This window comes from Coturnix japonica, chromosome 5 (genome assembly GCF_001577835.2).
Source record: "Coturnix japonica isolate 7356 chromosome 5, Coturnix japonica 2.1, whole genome shotgun sequence".
Taxonomy (NCBI): Eukaryota; Metazoa; Chordata; class Aves; order Galliformes; family Phasianidae; genus Coturnix; species Coturnix japonica.
Window position 1 is genome coordinate 760,144 of NC_029520.1, and position 20,646 is coordinate 780,789.

The 20,646-nt window shown below is 47.7% G+C and overlaps 3 protein-coding genes across 8 annotated transcripts in view; 1 reads left to right on the forward strand and 2 right to left on the reverse strand.

Annotated features, from left to right (window-relative positions):
- Positions 1 to 11,612, reverse strand: part of PLCB2 (phospholipase C beta 2) — a 34,954-nt gene extending 23,342 nt beyond the window's left edge. Inside the window, exons 1-4 of one of the 4 annotated variants that reach the window (XM_032444858.1) lie at positions 10,673 to 11,612; positions 8,228 to 9,594; positions 5,714 to 5,791; positions 3,945 to 4,013 (exon numbers count right to left, since the gene is read on the reverse strand). In XM_032444858.1, coding sequence (XP_032300749.1) covers positions 3,945 to 4,013; positions 5,714 to 5,791; positions 8,228 to 8,311 — 231 coding nt within the window. In that variant the 5' untranslated portion in view covers positions 8,312 to 9,594; positions 10,673 to 11,612. Of the gene's footprint in view, positions 1 to 2,476; positions 2,685 to 3,944; positions 4,014 to 5,713; positions 5,792 to 8,227; positions 9,925 to 10,672 lie in introns of those variants that run through there. The other 3 variants (XM_032444859.1, XR_004307359.1, XM_015863277.1) reach the window with 3 other exon arrangements.
- A 301-nt stretch (positions 11,613 to 11,913) lies between these two features.
- INAFM2 (InaF motif containing 2) lies at positions 11,914 to 12,788 on the forward strand. Its single transcript, XM_015863288.2, has one exon. The coding sequence runs from the start codon at positions 12,051 to 12,053 to the stop codon at positions 12,453 to 12,455; it is 405 nt and encodes a 134-aa protein (XP_015718774.1). The 5' UTR covers positions 11,914 to 12,050; the 3' UTR covers positions 12,456 to 12,788.
- Positions 12,789 to 15,774: 2,986 nt separating this feature from the next.
- Positions 15,775 to 20,646, reverse strand: part of CCDC9B (coiled-coil domain containing 9B) — a 33,625-nt gene continuing 28,753 nt past the window's right edge. For all 3 annotated transcript variants that reach the window (XM_015863270.1, XM_015863271.2, XM_015863272.2), the window contains 3 exons: positions 20,248 to 20,305; positions 19,125 to 19,924; positions 15,775 to 17,170 (listed from right to left, as the gene is read on the reverse strand). In XM_015863270.1, coding sequence (XP_015718756.1) covers positions 19,157 to 19,924; positions 20,248 to 20,305 — 826 coding nt within the window. In that variant the 3' untranslated portion in view covers positions 15,775 to 17,170; positions 19,125 to 19,156. The remainder of the gene's footprint in view (positions 17,171 to 19,124; positions 19,925 to 20,247; positions 20,306 to 20,646) is intronic.

The window sequence follows — 20,646 nt, forward strand, 5'->3', positions numbered from 1 at the left end:
AGGACAGGAAAGGATGATCTTCTTAGGAATCTAAATTGGGTCATATTCTCCCAGCATATTTCCCACTTAGCCTGAAGTAAGTCACTCACTCATTCTGTGCTGCCTGCTGTACTCAGGGATTATCTCCCTCCTGGGATAAAGGCAGTGATGCTGGCACAGCAATGGTGAGGATGGGCCAGATGCTGTCCTGATGCCACGTTTTGCCTGTTTAATAACTCACTCTCCTGTGCTGCAGCTTCACTACCATTCCTTAGAGCCACACTGCAGGTGGACAGAGAAGGAGGCATCAGTCCATGAAAATAGGCAACCGTATCAACCATGCAAATCAGGAAGGGAAATATGCTTAGCAAATCCACTTAGAAAAAAAACAACACACACACACACAGAAAGCAACCCAGCAGCAGAATGGCTGAAATACACAATCAGCTTTCATTTCACTTCCCACTCTCCTGATTTCCCTAAAAACCTGATCTGTATAAACCATATTCATAATCCTGAGAAAAGCAAATTCTCATGCAAACGCAAAGGACAGAGCTTAATGCAAGAGATGGAAAGAGCCTTTTCTCCACCTGAAACAGACATAAGCAGATGACAGCAAGGATTTGCTCCAGCTGCTTGCAATCACTATATATGACAGTCCTGTATCTTCATGGTGCAGTGCTGGAGTGCACAACACAAGCAAACTCCCTTCCCGTGTATTCTTTAGGACAGCAGCACCACGACTGTGGCAGGGCATGTCTCTGTGCCAAGCAACCTGGAGGGACAAGGGAGATGCAGCTAAGCACTCTCAGCTCTCACTGCTGCCTTATCTAAAGGAGATGAAGAATGCAGCAGCACACAGATTCACATGGCACCAAATAACCCTCAGCCTGCTGGAACCAAATGGGGAACAGACTGTGAGGGAGCGATCCAAACTTTGTGTCCTCAGAGCCTGCATGCCTGGGTTCAAAAGCAACAAAATATGTACAGAGGATGAAATTGTATTATAATAATGAACGGCAGTGAGAAAACACAAGTTTGTGTTGTGAAAAATGAGACTCATTTCAAAGCCCGTGCCTGCTGACATGCCCAAACAAAACCCAGGCTGAAGCCAACAGCTCAGCAGCTTAGCCTGCAGCATCATATACTGTAGTGCTAATTATTGGCTTGTGCAAATGTTCTGGGTTCTTGGTGCATCAGAAGTAAAACAAAATGGAGCAGCTGTTATTGTTCCTTGTTACTCAAATAAAAACTGCATTGTAAATAACATCTTGATCTGCTTCGGCACGCTGCTGAACTACATTCAATAGCTTTTTATCTTGTCTCGCTTATGTTAGAAGTCCCTGCTAATTCTTATCTTTATTACCCTTGAACATGTGCCAAAGTTCACCCTGCCCTGGCTCTCAAAAAAAGAGAAACTCCCATTGAAAAGCTGCAGAACTCTTTGTGGAGCTCTCAAATAAAGCAAGTCTTTGCTCCAAGGGCACAGCTGTGTTTCACCTTGGGGCAGCACAGGAGAATGGCACATATCTTCATCCTTCTACCCTCCACCTCTTTGTCCCATTGGATTTTCATGTTGATACCTGTTAGTGATGGTGCACCGGACTTGGATGCATTGTGTGGAGGGTGACTTGTGCCAAGAAATTGCCACCTCCTGCATTTCTGCGTGCTCTCAAATCCTGTCCTCAGCAAAGCCACCTGAACGCACTGCTGAGGACTTCCAACGTGCTCTGCAGAAGCATTCAGGACAGCACAGCCATGTGGAAACTGGAAACTGCCAGGCCCAGATGGCACCGTTGTGTTTTGGTTCAGTACCCATTTCAGTGCCCACACAAATCCTTTCATCAAGGTGAGCCAGCCTAATGCACTCTACCATATACATCATCACAGAAAGGCCAGAAAATCCCCTGAAATAAAACAGAGACTGATACATTAAGTGGGTCTGAGATGCAGAGATTGAAAAGCACTTGGGATTTTCACAGCAGAGGTTATCACCATGTACATCACTTGTGCCCACTGAGAGTACTTAATAAATGACTTAATGCTTGACCTTTGTTTTTTGTTGTGTTTTTTTTTTCCCCCCTAAATGAACTGTAGCCAATTCCCAGCACTGTATAACAACTTCTGCCCTATTAAAACAGCTAGAACACAACAGCCACACCACATCGGACCATAGAGCCACCCAGATGCCTGGAAAAGAAAGGGCAAATGCAATGATACATCCCTGACACATTTCTGCAGCTTCCAGCAATTTATGGCTCAGCAACTTTCCAAGCCACGGTCTTATCTTGTATTTAAGATCCTCAAAGTGCATTCCCTTCTTGACCTAACTTTAAAATCACACACATTTCCATGACTTGTGCAGGAAGGCATCCCACCATGCAATGACATGAGTCAAACAGCTGCACCTCCTTTTGCTTGTGCTCAACCTTCGGAAAATTCCACTTGATGCAGAGCTCTCATGAGGAGAAACACTGAGCAACAACTTCACACTCACCTTCTCTATTCAGATCCTGATTTTGCAGCATTCCACAATACTCCCCAGTTCACTTTTCATGTTGCCAGTCTGCAGGCAGTCTGCTCTCCCACCACCTCTCTTCCATTTCATGCCCTTATTGGCCATGCTCTTTTCTGCAATCCCTGGTTCTTATTCCTCTGTCAAGAGGCAACCCTGATACTTGGACTGCCATGTTTTTCCTGGTATTCTGCAACAGAAAGTCTTCCTTAAATACTCACTGAGCTCTAAGTCATTCTCCTGCTTGGCTGCTGCTGCCAAATAGACACCCACCTACAGCCTCAGCGCTTCCGCCTCTAACTTCTAATCTACAGAGTTTAATTTGTTTTGTAAACAGTTTATTCCTAGAGTTTATGGCCATAGAAAACAGTACCTCAGGCCTCTCCTTTAGGTAGGTCTTTTCCATAGCAAGCTCTATACTCTGAGTGCAGCACTTTCCCCATTAGCTCCAAGCATTCGATTCTTTATCTCAAACAACAACAATTGTTGTTTGATATAAATGCCCTGATAGCATTTTCAGAGAGGTATTAGGAAAACATCCATACTTCTTACGCAAAGAGGCTGCTCAAGTCTCTCAGTATGGATTGCAAGATCTTCCTCTTTCACATTAGATTGAGAATCATCGCTGTTACCATACAGAGCCATTATCTTTACTTTTTTGTTTCCCTTTCACATTCCAGCTTCAATTTGCTGCTTGTCTTTTGATACACAGAAAAGTTCAAAACAAACAAAAATCAGGCCCAGAAAAAAGTCCTAACAAGGGCAACTGTGTTGCAGGAAGCTTCAGTTATAACTGAAACCAAAAACAAAGGCATAATTGTGTGCACTCTGCAAATGGGCAACTGAAAACTATCTGAAAAACACCCAGTAACTTTTGCCATTACTACATTTTCTTCCCTTTAAAGGAAAAGAACACCACGTGCCGCATTGGACTCACTCTGTAACTCCAGGTTTGTGGCTGCCTTGACCCAACTTGTGCATCTTTGTATAAGAGCAGCTCTAGTGACTCAACACAGGATCACCCCATGCAGGACCTCAGAGTGCAGCTTAGTGAGCTGAAATGCCAGGTCCAGATTAAAACTAGCCAGATGCACGGCTCAGGAGAGAGCTTAGTTGTTGTGCACAGCAGAAAATCACAATTTTGGCACTTACTTGGAAGTTGAATTGCTGTTTTATCCAAGATTTCTTTCCAACAAACTCATATATAACAGTCTATAAGAGTCTGTTAGGTGCATAGAGAACTGCTGGGGAGTCCAGGGACGAGAGTAGGAGCTTTATATTTACTCTATATTTATATTTAGCTCTATATTTACATTGTTCTGATGTGAACAGACAAGGTTGTCTCACCTTCTTGTAACATAAAGCCAGGCTAAACTGCCTCAGCTTATGTCAAAGGCACAGGCAGCAATTCCATCCCCCTACAACCTGGCAGAACGAAGCACACACTCACCTTGGGGATTCTGGCAAATCGCCCTACTCGGGTATCTCGGATGCTGGTTATATCCAGAATTTCCATCTCCTACAAGAGAATAAGGACAATGATGATGAAGGAAGGAGAAAGGAAGAAGTTAAAACCTTTGCAGAGCCTTTAGAAGCTGCAAAGCAGGTCTGAAGCAGCACCCATCACTGGGGAAAAGCTCACCTCCAAGGAACAAGGCAGGCAGGGGACTACTCCCAGCTGGAAGGCTACTTCATCATTTTCAGGTTGAGGCCAGAAACCTTCTGTAGTTTACTGAGATGAACATGGCTCCTCTCTACCCAGATCTCCTCCTCTGAGCTTCAGATTTGGCTCTAAATAGCCACAGTAGATTTGAGCTGGCCCAGACATCCAGGCAGAAACAACAGGAGTGGGAAAGCCTAGACAGTATTTTTGCCAACTTTGGCAAGCAGGGAACAGGAACATCACTGCACCTGCACCTCTGCCTCAGGCTACAAACTGGCAGGATGAGGATGCTGAACTAGAGCTGGGTAAATAAAACCCAATGAAGCAGAGAGCGTGATCTTGAAAATGAAGACTCTGCATAGAGCTGTGGTAGAACATGAAGTTCTCAGCAAGCATTGCAGAGGAGGAGCACGGAGCTGGTTGTGTTCATCCTACTTTGTACCATCTAGTTCAGTTTATGGAGAAGGGTAGTGCAAAAAAAAGCACGTGCAAAGATCTGACACACATGTTGCCTGTCTTACGCTACTATTACATTCTCTCACTCCTGTACCAGAAGACCTTCTGAAGCAATTCCCATAGAGGACACTCCATGAAGTTCCCTATGTAGTCTGCTCCATGTCCTCACTGTCCCTACTGCTGGCTAGTTGTTGTGTCTGTTTTGTTTGCTCTTTTAATATCCAACCTGAATTTCCTTCCTCTGTTACTAATTTGCCTGCTCACCACGGATCTGGAGAACAAATTATACTCATTGCAGCAGATCTTTTCCAAGATCACAATAAAGAACAATGTGGATACCATACCTTCTGGCTGTATCCCCACTTTACTGTCAAGCAGGATGAAAATGTTATTCCTAATCTCACTCCTTTCTGAATCTCCACCAGGACTGAGCAGTCCTTGAAAGGGAGAATAAGTGACAGATAGGGCTGGAAAAGACCAGCACGCCTTGGACAGGGATGTCAGAGTCTCCAGCATTGCAACACCACTCTCAGATGCTGTGGCTGTGTGCCAGTTGCTCAAGCTGCCATTAGGGCACAACTTTCTGAGAATTCAGAGCTCACCAGAACATGTCAGGTTGCCTGGCCAGGCTGCTGTGGAGGAGCACTGGCTCTGTCTCTTTTATCTACCATGCTTCTTCAGCATGTAGGTCACAAGGAGGAAGTAGAGCTGAACCACAGCTCTGCTCTGGAAAGCAGAAGTAAACCCAGCCTTCCACCTCCTGACAAGGCAGATCCCTCCACCCCTTGTTGCTACCCAACAGCAAGGAACACAGTTCTCTTTCCTAAATATGTGGCATCTTACTCCCCTCTGGCAGCTCTCACCCTCCCTTGTGCTTTACCGACACCGAAGGCACAAGTTAGCTGGTGATGCATACATTGAACTGCACATTTCTAGCTATTTTTAATCTAACTGCACCACTTCAGTGATTTGGAGAATCCTTTAGCAAGCTGTGAAACAGGCGTATCAGTACAATTCCTTTCTGTGTCGTCCTGTGTTTTAATCTTGCACAAACCTGAATTGACTGTTTGGTGACCAACCTGTGCAATCTTAACACTTACCTTGTTCTGATACGTCCAGTATAAATAAAAGCCCTTTGGATCCACTCGAAGAATCACAGGAGAAGCACTTGCTGTTTCCTAACACACATAAAAAATAAACCCACAGACATAAGCAAAGAGAAAAGGTTAGCACCTCACATCCCATGATAGACTCCTTCAGCCATACAAGGTTCTTCATTAAAACACAGACCCAGCAAAGTGAATCACCATCTGATTTATGGAGATGAACCAGTAATTAGCAACAAAACCTAATCCCTGTTGAAGCCTAGGACTCACCTAATACTATGCATTTAGCTAAAGCAACTCTTCTGGACATTTCTATACAGTCAATAGAGAAGAAGGTCCTTGTTGATGTAACTGTTCCACTTGAACTGCCTTCTCTTCAAGGAACCTGCTTCCTTCTGAGCTCCAGAAGGATCAAGGCCAAGAAGAGACACCACCCAGATGTCTACCTGTGCTAGCCATCGTGGCTCTCTTTCCAGAGATGTAGTCAAGAAGAGTTCAATGCATTAGCTCTAAATGGACTATTAAAAAAAAACAAAAGACAACTTCACAGACATTCCCAGCACAGCGTCCATTCCCATCTTGCATGCAAGCTAAGAGATGAATTATCATGAGCTCTTTGGAAACAATGATAGAGAGCGCTTGGTGACCCTGCTTGGGCCCTAGTCCAGCTGCTCATTCAGCCTAGCAGGCTCCTGACTGCACTTGACCTCTGGAGCCACAGATGATAGATAGAATCACAAGGCCTATCAGCCGTTTCTAAGAAGGCTTCAAATCGACTTCAGGAAGTTGAAATACTCAGCTACTGAGATGAAACCAGTCATGGAATCTGTCATTTGGCCTTGGGTTCCTCCATGCCATGAAGAGTAGAACAGACACTGTAATACTACTACTGAAGATTCTGCCTTGTTTCAAGATAAACCTTATCTCCTGTGAAGCAGCTTTCTTGAAGGCGAGGTGAGGCCACAATAAGGACAGCCACCCCCTGATCGGGGACACGGGTGGCTTTGGGGCACAGCTATACCCTGCTGTGGGTTGGCTCCTTGGCAACAGAGGAGATGGTGAATCCCAAAGGAGATGGTCTGGCAGCTCAAGTGTTTGCTGCTCATGCTGTGGAGTGGAGTTCAATTCTAGGACAGAAAGCGAGTGCTGTTCCATAATGTGGCCTGGCATGAGAGCTGCTTTCATCCTGATCCTCCACCAGCAAACTGACAGGTTGAAGCTTTTTCCACCTTCCTTTGCAGCCTGCTGTAACTGCAGGAAAGCAAGATAAGATGGTGCAATGTGACCAGCACTTTGTGAAGGCTTTCGTTACTGTCGGAGCTCAAGTTTATAAACTTAGTAAATAGTTAGATGAAGCTTTTCCAGGAAATTCAGACTAGTAAATCCTGGGTAAAAATGCACACGAGACTTGAGTGCACTCATTCCAACCATAGATCCTCAGTTGGGGCTTTAAGGAAACTTGAATATCCCTGGGAAGTACTTAATAGCTTCAAGCTTTTGGAAAGTGGCCCCTCCCTGGACTGAGCACAGAAAGTCAATGGCAGCTTGGTCAGACTATATGATAACTGTGTTTCTTTTCAGCCCATTCTATGATTTAACTTCTGGAAATGCTCAGCCTTCATTCAGTCAACTTTGGCCTCCATTATTCTCAGAAACCAGCTCCCTGTTCAACCTTAAGGAACCCACGACATTATGCAGGCAATTGCCCTGCTAGGAAGAAAGGGAAGGGAATGTCGCTCATTCTACCAAAGCTTGGTGTCATCTTCCTACAGAACTAGAGGAGGAACTGCACGATGCTATTCCAACCTGTTTTCCTTAGCACTCAGTCACTCTGTCAGCACTGCATTGCCTTCTGTCTCTGTTTGCCTGGACCAGCCCTTCTTATGTGCACGCTCAATAATACACAGACCAAACTCCAAACAAGATGGACAGGCACTGCCATCGCTGTGCCTGGGTATTAGGGGAAATACTCTCTTGCCTTCTCAGAAAGTGAGGAGAGGAACTACCATACTCAAGTTAACCCCTACTTTTCTGCTGATCCACATTCTTTTCCCCTCAAAGGGGAACTCAGCCTGCAAACAAGGTATTTTGAAGACACAAGAGGACATGGAGCTGGAGAGGAAGGCAGCTTTGCACAGCTTGGCTGCTGTGCGTTTGGTAGCTCACAGACCCACAAGCCAGGACAAGGCTTATGCCCATCAGTTCCAGAAGCAGGGCTGTACGAGGAAGCAAGCTGGAGGTATATTTCCTCCCATCTGCAAAGCATGGAGAGTCCATGCAGTGAGTAAATCCTACCCAACACTCCCCAAGATACATCTGAATGCAGTGCGTGCCTCTCAGCCCAGGGAGGCTCCCAGCATCGGCTGCCTTTCCCAGGACTGGCTTTGCATAGAGGAAGCAGCAGTTAGTGCCCCATTCCACACAGATGCACTCCCAGCCTCCCCTCAAACCTGACCAAAACATCATCACCACTCATACAACCCAGCCAAGTGAAGTCTCAGTACTCACATCGTCCCATTTGATGAAGCGCTCGCCCTTGGACAGATACTCCTTCACCTCTGGGGGCTGCAGGACAGGGGTGAGCATTGACATGGTCCCGTAGATCTGCTCCCCGGACAACCAGAAGCAATAGGAGTTGCACAGTTTACTCCTCCTTCGTCCCCTCTCCTCTATCTCTGCCTCTCACATGGCAGGGCTCTCTGCCATCACCACCGTTGGCATCAGAGAGCAAACAGCCTCTTACATCCCAGTCAAATTCAGGAGAGGCAACAACAGGCAGGCGACAACAGATGAATCTGCATTGTAAATTAACAGCTCTCCAAAACAGGCACCAGGTCACCTGGAGGGAAAGCCTGCAACCAGCCGTGTGGGCACACATGCACACACACAGTGTCCCTCTGGGAGGGATCTGCTCCTCAGAGCTCTGCTTGCAAAGCACGCTGTTCAGTGCACTTCCGCAAGGGAACTTCCTTAAATGTTTTCTTTGACAAAATGCAGGCATTGCCAGCTGACACTCAAAGCTGTTTCAGCAGATGTGGTTAACAGAGCAGCGCGGGGTTTGGCTACAAGCAGACAGCCTCCTTCGTGCAACTGGACCATATATCACGCAGTCGACTCAGTCTGTGGGGTCCAGATGAACTTTTTTCCTTTGCTTTACAGGTTTCTTCTGAATGCCAACCTCCAATTGAGACAGAGCAGGTGGAAATTTCAGCCAGATGAAAGGAAACATCCACGATAGCAAACTCAGGTTTATCTGCCTGGGAAGAAGCACATGAGAGAGCTTTTACACTACCAGCTACTACTGAGTTTTCTGCATACCTTGCAAGACTGTGGTTGCTCAGTGTCATGGCTGAGACTGGGACATGGGCATGTATCGCCTCATCTCATAACCTGAGCTTCTGTGTACGTGCTGGGAAAGCAGTGGGGTGCTTCAGTCCCACACCAGCATAATGAGGAGCTGCCTGCTTGGACTCTAAGAGATGACAATGGCTTCCCAGGTCCCAAAGGCTGAGATGGAGGAGCTCATGCACACCACCAACAGCGTGTGACTTGGCATAAATGTCAATGAAACAACCCACACACTGCTGAGTGCTTTTGTTCTCTGTTCTTCTTGAGAGCAGCTTAGGAACAGACCCTGAAGCCTAGGTATGTATAGAGCAAGGCCACCATAAGCACTGCAGTGAGGAAACCGTAGCTACTCTCAGCTGATCCCTTCTGTCACATCTCCTGGTTCCAGTGACCATCCTGTATTTACCACATTATTGCTTCAAAAGCAACATCTGCCTCTTGTCATGACTGGGATCTCTGCTTCTGTCCTGAATTCTCTCACACCCGTGGAATCAACAGTTGTATCTTCCCAACATCGTCAGCTTTCCCTGAAGAATAAAATAAGAAATACAAAAAAATATGAAGAAGCAACCAAGCCAGCTCTGTCCTCAGAGGCTGCTTGGTGCTGCAGTGATAACTTCCAAAACCTCTGGCTGCATAACGATGGTCACTTTGGCTGCGGCTCCCTTCTTTTTGCATAGCCTCGCATAACCTCCTTATCTCTCACTTCACACTCCTTGCTCTGTGTCAGAGCTTCTGTGTCTCACACGAAGAGACAGCTGATGGAACAGCGATAGAACAAAACAGTCCTGCCCTCTGCTGAAAGCTCTGATATCAAAGCAGGCAGAAGCAGCAGCACTGTGAGCAGCATTTCTTTGGACCGCCCTTTGCTATTTTTCTCCTGCAGGGATCCATCACCTGGTCTGCAGCCATCCCACATCCATTGCACCTCCTTGGCTTTCATCCTTTCCCTTTATCCATCAAGAGTTTTGATATTGAACATATTCCCCCTTTATTCCTCCCTCATTATCTCCTCTGTACTACCTATTCAGCTGCCTCTAAATCAAGTACATACAGGGGTGAGATACTCTGCACCATCCTCTGCTGATTTAACACAGTAAGGTTTGTAGGTGGTGATTTTAAGTCATGCTACATAAGAACCACCTTGACTGGGTGGCTCCTGAGTTCTAGCACATTACCCTATAACCTCAACCCCAACCTATTTCCAGCTCACCCACTTCTCCTGAAACCAGTACATCTTTCCCATTATAATTACACTTTGCAATGTGTAATGCTGTCCTCTAGTGAAGAAGTAATGACATTGCACATGAGCCTTCAGTGTCGTCTTCAAACACCAGTGATGAACTCACAGCTAAGCAAAACCACATTCCTCTTTATTACCCCTTTTTCCACTTTGTATCCAAGAATCATGAAGGTATTAAGAACACCCTTAGGATCACAGCCAATCAATAACATTAGTAGTCAAATGAGAGACAGCACCTCCCCATATAAGACAGAAGAGACTCTGAAGTGCAATAGAGAAACACCAGAGAGGAGCAAACCCTGTAGGTTTCAAATGGGAGATGGGAACAACAGAGTAAAATAAAGCTTATTTTGTTTGCACACCTCACAGAGCAACTTGATTGTAGGGCGTCACATCCAAGTGCCTCCCAATGACTGAGCATAAGGAAAGGCAGAAGAGCTGTTAAACCACCAGCAGAGGAACAATGGGACTGTGGGAAACCATCCTGCCTGTCCTTCACCCCAAGGCAGGATCAGCTGTGATTTATCAGCACTGACAGACATTAGCTGAGAGAGCTTCAGGAGACCTCCATTAGCACGGGAGGCTGGCCAACCTCCCAGGCATCCATCGTAGTGTTCCACTGCTCTCGAAAGCAAGGTCTATACAGAGGCGATATCTTAGGCCAATAATCTTCCCTTAATTAAGTCTTCTCTGTCCTGAAGCAGTAGATACTCTTCACCGACTCTGAACATGGACAAATCAATACTACAGGTTTATTTAGCGACAACCTTCAGGGGCCCTCATAGAGCAAACAAACCTCTCAGTGCAACAGGTAGCAGCAGAATCCAAGTGATGCCGTGCAGTTATGTGGGTGGAACATCTAACCTTCAACAACGTGTCCTAGCATCTGGGTTTCCAACTAAACACAGCAGGCTCAGAAGCAACTGAGTTTCCTGGAGGACCCTCAGACAAGCAAAGTGAGAGATCAGAGTTTACAGTCAATCAGACCCTGCAACATAAGGCACGTTCAATCATAGCCAGATGATCTATCTTTATATCTTTATGGCACCTACAGCACCTACATAGCACCTGACATATATCTTTATAGCGCCTACAGAACACCACAGGATGCGTGTTGAAGTGTCAGTTCCTACCTACCATATCAGGCTGCCAGATGCAATTCTTTCGTGCTACTATGTTCTAAGGCCCACCTGCCCTCAACAGGCAGAGGAATCACTGCTACCCTCACCAGGGGCAAGAGCTGTGATTGCTTTCAAGTGATCCCACCTTCTCCCCTGCTCCAGCAGCCTTCAACTGAGCTGCAAGTACCATGGAGCAACACGGAGCTCTTTCCTTCTCTCCCAACCCTTCAGCTTTCACCCTGCTATTAAAGGGGAGAAACGAAACGCTGCAATAGATGGAACCTCCTCTGGTGCGCCTTGATGCCGCTGCCTCTCATTATCACCGTACCCAGGAGAAGAGAGGCCCGCACCAGCCCTGAGGTGGCGCACGGCCGCCATTTTGGGTAGGGGTGCTGCCCCTTCCTCACCCACCCGCTTCCTACGTACCACGCAGGCGCGCCCCCTCCTCCCCGCTCCGCTGCCGGGCGGTGCCGTGGCTCAGGGGCCGCCCCGCGGCGGAGCAGCGCGGGCAGCGGCCGGGGGTGTCGGTGGCGGCGGCATGTCCTGAGCGGAGCGGCGGCGCGCAGCCCCCGCCACCACGGAGGGGTCGGTGGAGCAGCGGGCCAAGGGCCGGGCCCCCATGAAGGAGAAGGAGGCCGGGGCGGAGCGGGGCAAACCCGCCACTTACACTGGGGACAAGAAGGCTCGCATGGCGGCCAAGACCAACAAGAAGTGGGTGCGCCTGGCCACCGTGCTGGCCTACGTGCTGTCCGTCTCGCTGGCCGCCATCGTCCTCGCCGTCTACTACAGCCTCATCTGGCAGCCGGTGCGCGGAGGCGGCGGCTCCTCGGCTTCTCCTCCGTCTCTTCCCGGCCCCGCCGCCAACTCCTCCTCGCAGCCCCGCATCGCTCCGCCGCCGCGCTCCGTCGCTCCGCCGCCCCCCGGCCCCACGACGCCGCCGCCTCCCAGGGGGAGCCCGGCCGGGACCGGCGGCACGGAGCTGCCAGCGCCGCGCGGGGCTCGGGAGGGCCGCAGTGCGCCGTGAGGATGGAGGGATGGAGGGATGGATGGATGGAGGCCCGGGGGGGCAGCGCAGGACACTGAGCGGAGGGACGGCGTGCTGTTGACTCTCGTTGCTGTGGGCTTCCGTGGCTTCGTTCTTCTCCGTTCTTCGCCCCCCCCCCCCCGAGCAGCGCCGGACTGTGGCCAACCGAGGAGCTCGGTGTGCGGGACCGCCTGGGAGCGATGCCGACCCGTAGGCTGTTAACACGTCGTTTTAAGTCCCGAGTTTTGTTTAGCCATGAGCGTAAACTTATTTAAACCGTGTGAGAGGTAAATCGACTTGTTTGCTATATTAAAATATTTTCCCAGTATGAAAGCCTCTGTAATACGGTACGTTCTCTTTGCGGTGGGGTGGGAGGATGGAAGAGCTCCGGGTACAGAACTGCTTTCTTTGCTCTGTTTACAAGGGTGGACAGTGATAGAACAACGGGGAATGGGCTTAAACGGAGACAGGGGAGGGTTAGGTTGGATATTAGGAGGTAGTTTTTCACCCAGAGGGTGGTGATGCACTGGAGCAGATTGCCCAAGGAGGCTGTGGATGCCCCATCCCTGCAGGCATTCAAGGCCAGGCTGGATGTGGCTCTGGGCAGCCTGGTCTGTCTGTTGGTGACCCTGCACACAGCAGGGGGTTGGAACTGGCTGATCTTTGAGATCCTTTTCAACCCAGGCCATTCTATGATGTATCGTGATCTTCATTCATTCGTTGTTGGTGCCTGTAGGTGAGGCTGTGTATGTCTGTCTCCTGCTGTCAGTGCTGAGCTGAGGTTTGGCAGGTGGCAGGCCATGGTGCTGGCTGTCACCTTGGGCTGCCCACTGGGCAGCTGTGTGCCTGCGTTGTGCGTGTGGTTTCAGTTGTACAGCGTAACGGTGAGGCTGTATTCTGAAGCTGAGGTGGTGGGGAAATAGCTTAGTCATCTCAAACCAAAATGTGCCTGTCAAATTGCCATCTTTCTGCAGGGCAGGTGAGAGAGCAAGAAGTGAAGGAGAGGGAAGCCTGAAGCTGCTGTTAAGGGGATGGCTGCATCGTTACCTCCAGGGCTGCATCTGAGCTCTTCCCTTTCATTTGCTGTAGTGACTGGACTGTGTTTTAGCTCTGGTACTTAATCAAGGAGCAGCTGGGAAGGGTTTCTGTTTAATTTTTAAAGCCATCTTCAAAGATAAAAGCTGGGCAGGACGATACAGAGGTTGGGATTGCTCTGGTACTGGCCTGCAGCTCAGAGCTGGCTTGGAACAGTACATCCCAAGCACGCTGGATGTACGTGGACTCCTGGCATTTTTTCTCTTTAAATACAATTGCTCTCAGAAGACTAATAGGGCATGGCTGCATAGGGCAGATGGGAGAGGAAGGGAATTGGATTAAATGGGCTGCATGGCCCTCTTCCAACCAGCCGTGTAGCAGGGGAGAGATGCTGTAACAACTTCAAGCTGCTCACCTGCGTGTGGTAGAGGTGGCCAAGGATCTTCAGGATGAGGGTGCATGTGGATGTTAACTTCTAATACCAATGGGTACTGGAGTGTTTGGGGAAGGCAGTTTGGCTGCAAGAGGTATTAGCTTGTTAACAGCATCAGATCTTCTGGCTATGGGACACTCATGTGAAAGCACGATGGCCCTAAGAAGGTATCTGGAATAGTGATATCTGTGCTCTTGGATAAATGTGCTGCTGATTGCTGAATGCCAAATTCACTGCAGCAATTCAAGCCTCCTTATTTTGAGTCCAGATTCCAGCCTTTAGAAGAGTTTGTGGTGCAGAAATTCCTGCATATTTGTGCTTCAAGTGCAGCATAGTTCTGTACCGGAATGTCAGAACGCATCATTGTCAAGTGTCAAGAGGAAGTAAATAACATGGTAGCTTAAAGTTTCCAATTCCTAGTCACAGTAATTGCTTAAGAGAATGGAGTTAAAGACCAGGCCTTGTTCTGCTTTTCCTTTTTGACTGAGAAGGGTCTCCTGATTGAGGAAAGGAACCTGACTGACTTAATGCACTTGCCCTCAGTCTGTACACACTGGTCTTGTCCTGTTGAGCTCAGTTTGTTCTAGGAGAGTGCACTGATATGACCAGAAGGAAGGGAAATAGCTGGAAGAAAAGTTATTGGGGCGTGTAATGCACTCCAGCAGCTGGCTCACATCTTCATATAATGAAAGATACCTGATTCCCCCCTCTGCATCTTCTCTCTTGGCCTCATCTGGTGTAACGGGTATTTTCTTATTCCCTGACTTCTAGGAGAGAATGATAGAAGAAACAGCCATGTCAGAGCTGGGTTTGCCAGTGACTGTGAGTGCAAACCTGCAAGCGAGCTGAGCCATTGTACAGCCCTTCAAAGGGAAGGCAGCAGGCAGCATTTTAACCTCACAGCAGTGCTGTACCCTGCTCTGTACCTCTCAATGACTTCAAGCTTTCTGCATAACTAAGAAAAGCACTATTACAAACTTTAAATTACAAGAATTTCTCACTAAGTGCTAGCTTAGCTTCAGGCACCTACACCTTTTGCATCCAATTGATGCGGAGGGGAATTGGTGTGGAAAATGGGTGAATGTTTCAGATACTTCAATACTTTCAGTCTCTGTACAGGGCTTTGCTTGCTTTTAGAAAGCCGAGTGGTGCCCTTCTGCTACAGCATTAGCCTTGTTGAGCTGGGGAACACAGAGCTGGAATGACTGGAAAGGGTTTCTAGTGTTGCACTAGGATTGTAAAGCTCTGGAGGCTGAATATTTCCAACCTTATCCAGATGTATTTTTGTCCTTGGGTTGAATTTCTTCATTGAATCAAGAACTGATTCACTGGTCTGTAACCTATTTGGATATTCAATCTGACTGCAGAGTTGTGCTGAAACTGACAATGCAACTTTGCCAACTTCAAGTAGTGTCAAGCTGTTCCTTTGGCTTGAAGGGAAAGGTGTCTTCTGCCTGATGGCTCCTCCTGCTTCCCTGTTGTGCATAACAGTTAAGAATATCTTGAGCTGAGAACATCCCTGACCTACCAGCTACTGCTGGGAGAGAACAGGTGTCTCTACAGGCAGCTTAATTTGCACTCTCATAGCTGCCATCACCTTTGCTTGCAAGGAAGGTGACATTGATGAGGTAGCTTCGATGCTTCTATGGATGAGTGAGCCTTGTGTTTCACTGCACGGCTGCAGTGAGCCCAGGAGGGGGGTCTTTGCCTAAGGGATCAGTGGAGCTCTCACTCGAGAGTTTCTTGCTAATGCATGGTATGAAGCCAATAAATTCACCTCAGTTTGGCACATAGGAATTCCCAGGCTTGTTCTTCATGACTTAGGTGCTACAGACGTGGAAAAGCCAAATGTTTGCATGTGCAAATACTAGTTTATTAAAACAGCATACAGTATTTCAGTCCACCACATATGCCAATCTTATCACCAAGGCAGCCTGCCATTCTAGCTAGCAAATGCATCTTGCAATGAAATCCAATAAATCTCCATGCATACGTGCCTGCAGTTGACTCCTGAAACTGCTTCAGGTTTTTAGGGCAGTGCTTCAAAGGGAAGGTGATATCCTTGCTTCTCTGTCACTTAGGAATCTAAGCACTTGTGCCTGCTTTCTGCCTGCCCCTTAATAGGTAGCCATATAGTTGCTGTTTGCTGTAAGCCTTACAGCTGCTTGGGAATCCAAGCTGGGTTTTTTGTCCTCATTTGTGCTTGTAATGCTCACTCAGTTCCTTAATGTGAAAGGTATCTTTTAAGGTTTGCTCCAAAGTTATGCTTGGCAGCTTTCAAGGGAGCAGCTGCCCTCTTCTTCAAGCCCAAGGCTTTGAAAGGCACAACCAGGAAGGTTGGCACTTGACAGGAAGCTCTGACTTTCAACTCCAGTTTGGCTGTGTTCCTCACTGCCAGCTCCTTCCTTGCTGCTGGAGGAGGGGATTGCATCTGTGCTGCTCTGCTCCTTGTCTTACTTAACACAAAGCTGTATCCCCAGTCAATGCAGCTTTTGAACTTCTTGGTCTTAGGCAGCAGTACTTTGCCAAGCTTCATGGATGAAGCAGCTACCTCCTATAGGAAAAAACGCTGTTCTTCCAACAGAGAACCATAAAACGGCCCAAGTTGGAAAGGACCCACAAGGATCCAACTCCTGGCTCCATATAGGACCATCTGTGCTCCACAGTGTAACCCAAGAATGCTCTTTGTGCCCGTGACCCATGCAACTCTATGTCCCACCACCACTTCAACTACACGCAGATCTCTATTATAAGAGCTGCCCTGACCACTACTTCACCCACCTACTGAGCTACGACATAGCATCTCATGCTGTCTCCTAATGCTCTGCTTTGTCATTTGTCTGCTCTGGAGAGCCCAGCAGCCTCTGCTCCCTACTGGCACATGTGCTTCCCTGCCAGCCTCTGGGGGAGGAAGTGGGTTAGCTGCCCAGAAGGAAAAAATCTTAACTTTAAACAGAATTAGTTATGAAACAAAATAAAGTGCATCCAGTAGATGTTTCATTGGCTTGCCACACAGCTACAATATAGGCAAAATAAATAAAAAAGAGAAGTGATGGTGTTTTCCTTGTGGGGAGTGTGGGTAGCCTTCCCTGCTCTTTGGCATATGGAGAGGAAGGGCTGATGCTGAAATTGAGCTTGAGGGTGATGAAGGGCACAGGGAAGGCGCTGAAAGTTGATTTCATAGAAGATCAAAGAGTGAGGCTATCGTCGTGCTCCTCTTCTCATCCACCACCTTCAGCACGTTATCCTGGCAAAACAAGAGCAGAGACAGTAACAGGGTTATCAGCCTTCAGGGAACAGCTGAGCATTAAATTTAAAGTGCCTGCTGAGCTTCAGCCTGACCTTCCTGCAAGGATGTGGCTGCTGTGGGTACCAGCATGTTGGGGCTGCATAAAAGGACCAGAGGGACCAGTGCTCTCCAAGCTAAACCCTTGAGATCTCTGCCTGCCTAACCCCAGACCAACATCTGAGACATAGCAGCAGTATCTTCTCAACTCTTAGACCTTGAGGGAAGAGGTATGTTCTTTGTAGCCCTGGAACTGCATTGAGAAGTGTGAGCTTCTGCTTGTCCTGCTTCCAGCACCAACCTTTAGCACTGGTTTGCATCAGACAGCTGACCCTGTCCGCCCTCCCCATCCTGCAGGCCCTGCCTGCCCCACTCCTGCTGACGTCAGCCAGAGCTGCAAGGTCAGATCCCTGGAGCTGCTCTGGAAATGTACCCCCAGCTGCATTTTCTCTAAAGATGTTAAGATTAATTTTCTCAAGAGAATTCAGGGAAAAAAGCTTCTGTGGTTTTTGTGTATCGTTTACTTCTCTGGGACTTGTTGGACATTCTCCAGGGATTCCAGTCCTGCACTTTGGATAAATATTTATTCCTTGTTATTTGAAGCAAATGATGAAAGCCCCACCACACTCTCTGCAAAGCATCTCCAACTGGTTTGAAGGTGCAGGAGATTTTCAGTGCCATAAATAGACATTAGTGGTGGAAGCTGTGAAATCCACACAGTGGCTGCTGCAAGGAGCTGCTGCTCTGCAGAAATGCCTGAGTTGGCAGCAGCTGCTGAGTTATCCGCTGCTACAGATAACTGCTGTGCTTTGGGATAGGTGGGATCTTGGAACCAGGGGACATCTCCCTGCCATCAGGTGCAATGGCACAAGACCTTTTTGCTCCAATATAACGGACTTGAGCTAAATGCCGGTGCACCATGTTTGCCTTCAGGATTCTCAGTAGCTATGCACGGGGACTGATCCCCTGGCATCACTATGCTTGGTGTCTTCCAAGCAATAAATAATTTCAAAGAGCTTTCTTGGTCTCTCACATTCCAGCTTAGCCAAATGGATGCACGAGTGCTTAAATGCAAACACCAGCTTAAGTCACCTCCAAGACTTCTTCAAGGCATAAAGGCTGTGTTTATAATTAAGCCTGCCTTAATAATTTAAGTGAAAAGTAATGGAGTAAAGAACTGTGCTGAATTGACTCAGGGCCCCATTATGAAGCCATAGGAATCTTCACTGCATTGCTGAGATGAAAATGGACTGCTCTAATTTATTGTTCCCTCTTAGCTGGTGTCTAGTTAATGACTACTTTTATCACTCAGGATGATTTTAATTCCTTCTTCCTATACTTGTAGGGGTATTTCTGGTAGATTGGAGAGGCATAGCCTGGGCACTAAAGTCCATGTACTATGTGCATTCAGGTCCCAACTTTCTCTTAAATAATGCTCCTCACTTAGAAGAGTTTTAGTTCCAGTACCCACTTAGTTCCTTAGACTTAGACATTAGTTCCTGCTAATTCTTGGTGTTTTTTCTTATTTTATATAGCTGCTGAGCTTGTGCTTTCTGTGCCTTTTGTATAGAACTGGATCGCAGCAAAGCTTAACCACTTCATCTCTAAGCCCCTTTGTGCCTCTGGTTAGGTGTCTGAAAACAGCCTGCTGGAATGAGGGAAAAGCCTTTGGTGAGGCCTCCATCTGGGCAGCTGATGCCTGGAGTGTCCACTTAGGAATAGTTCTGCTGCCTTTTTTCTTACAGGATAGTGAGATACAGCCTCCCCTGGTGGCAGGACCACATCCTGACTTATTGGGCTGATGTAGCACATGTGGGTATGACACCTTGGGCTGTGACACTGCCTGGGAGGAATGTATTTGGCAAAGGTAACTATTTGGCAAAGGACACCATGATGAGTGGGGTCAGGAACTCACCTTCCATCTCAGACAGACTGTTGCATTATTTGCTAGTTGAGAGTGTCCCCACTGTCCTTGTCCTTGCCATCCTCAGGCTGGTCCCCTTCCCTGGACTGTCGTTTTGCCACATCCTGCTCAGGAATAACAGTCCCATTGGAATTGTTTTTCTCTGTGGGCAAAGGTTCTCCTGTGTGTTGAGTGTCTTCAGCATCTTCAACTCTTTTCAGAGCAAGTGTTTGTCCCTCAAGGGCAGTGTTTTGGGCCACTTCCTCCCCTCTTTTTCCCACCAGCTGTCCTTGATCTGCATCCAGTCTGTCTCCTGCATCTGTGTCCATTTTTCCTCCGTGACTGTTAGAAGAGTCCTCAGTTGATTCCTGTTCAGAAGCTGTCTTTTTCTCTAAGCCACCTCCATCTAACTCAGCTCCCACAGGCAATAATAAGGTCTCCTCACTGTTGTGCTTAGTGGCTTGCACAGCACTTGAAAGGCCACTTTGTGAAGCACTGCTATTTGTGCTCTCATTCTCCTGGGGGATATCAGCAGTGCCAGGCTTCCCATTGGCATCTTCCTCAATAAGTTCCTCACTTGCCTTGGACCTCAGCTCCAAGTCACCTGTGCTGGCCTCAGAGACCTCCTTGCTGAGTCCTTTCACTCTTCTCCTTTCCTCCTTCTGGCCACTGTGGGCAGGCCAGGCCTTCCCACTTCGCCTCCCAGGCTCTTGAAGGTTTGATGGTTTCACCTTCTCCTCCAGCTCAGCTGGGCAGTTCTCTTCCACCACCTCTTCACCTTTGCTTTTCTGCTTGTCTGTACCAAGGTTCCTCTTAAAAACAAACAAAAACCCACAACGGCGGATATATTTATTTCAGCTTATTAAAATATCAGTATATGCTATTCCTTGTCTATGATGCTTCCCAACATAGGAGAATAAATTTGCTGAGGCCATTAAAAGAAACAAAAGGTGAAACAGACTAATTGGGGGTTGTTATACTGACCAAGGGTCAATGCCCTCACATCCTGCCACCTGGAGAGTGCTGTCAAGGGGTACATTTATCCCAGCACAGTGATCTCCCTTCTCTGTACTGGCTGACAAGCTTACTAATGGTGCATGCTTTGTGTAAACTCAACAGCCCCCCTTGAACTCACCTGGCTGTCAGGTTCATCCTTCAGAAAAGACGTGTCCTCGCCTTCTTTTGCATCCCACCTGTCAAGAGAGAAAATACAAGATTCAGGCTTTCAGGGTCTCACAAAAAAGCTGCGTTCCCTGCTGGATGCCTGGGCAGGAATTTCTACCAGTGCCATCCATTCCTTGTCTGAGCCCCATCTCCAAGTAATAAAAGATAACAGTGGTCAACATAACTGGTCCAGTTCCTTTCCTGGCACCTGCAAAGCATTCAGCCTGTTCAGAGACGCTCATCTGAGACCACTAAATCTTGATGAACTGCTTGTTATACTTCCAAACGTAATGAAAACATAAAATCCAATTGCCAGAACAGACAGTTGTCATTAGACTAACAAGATATATGGTCTGTTTGTGCTGACCAC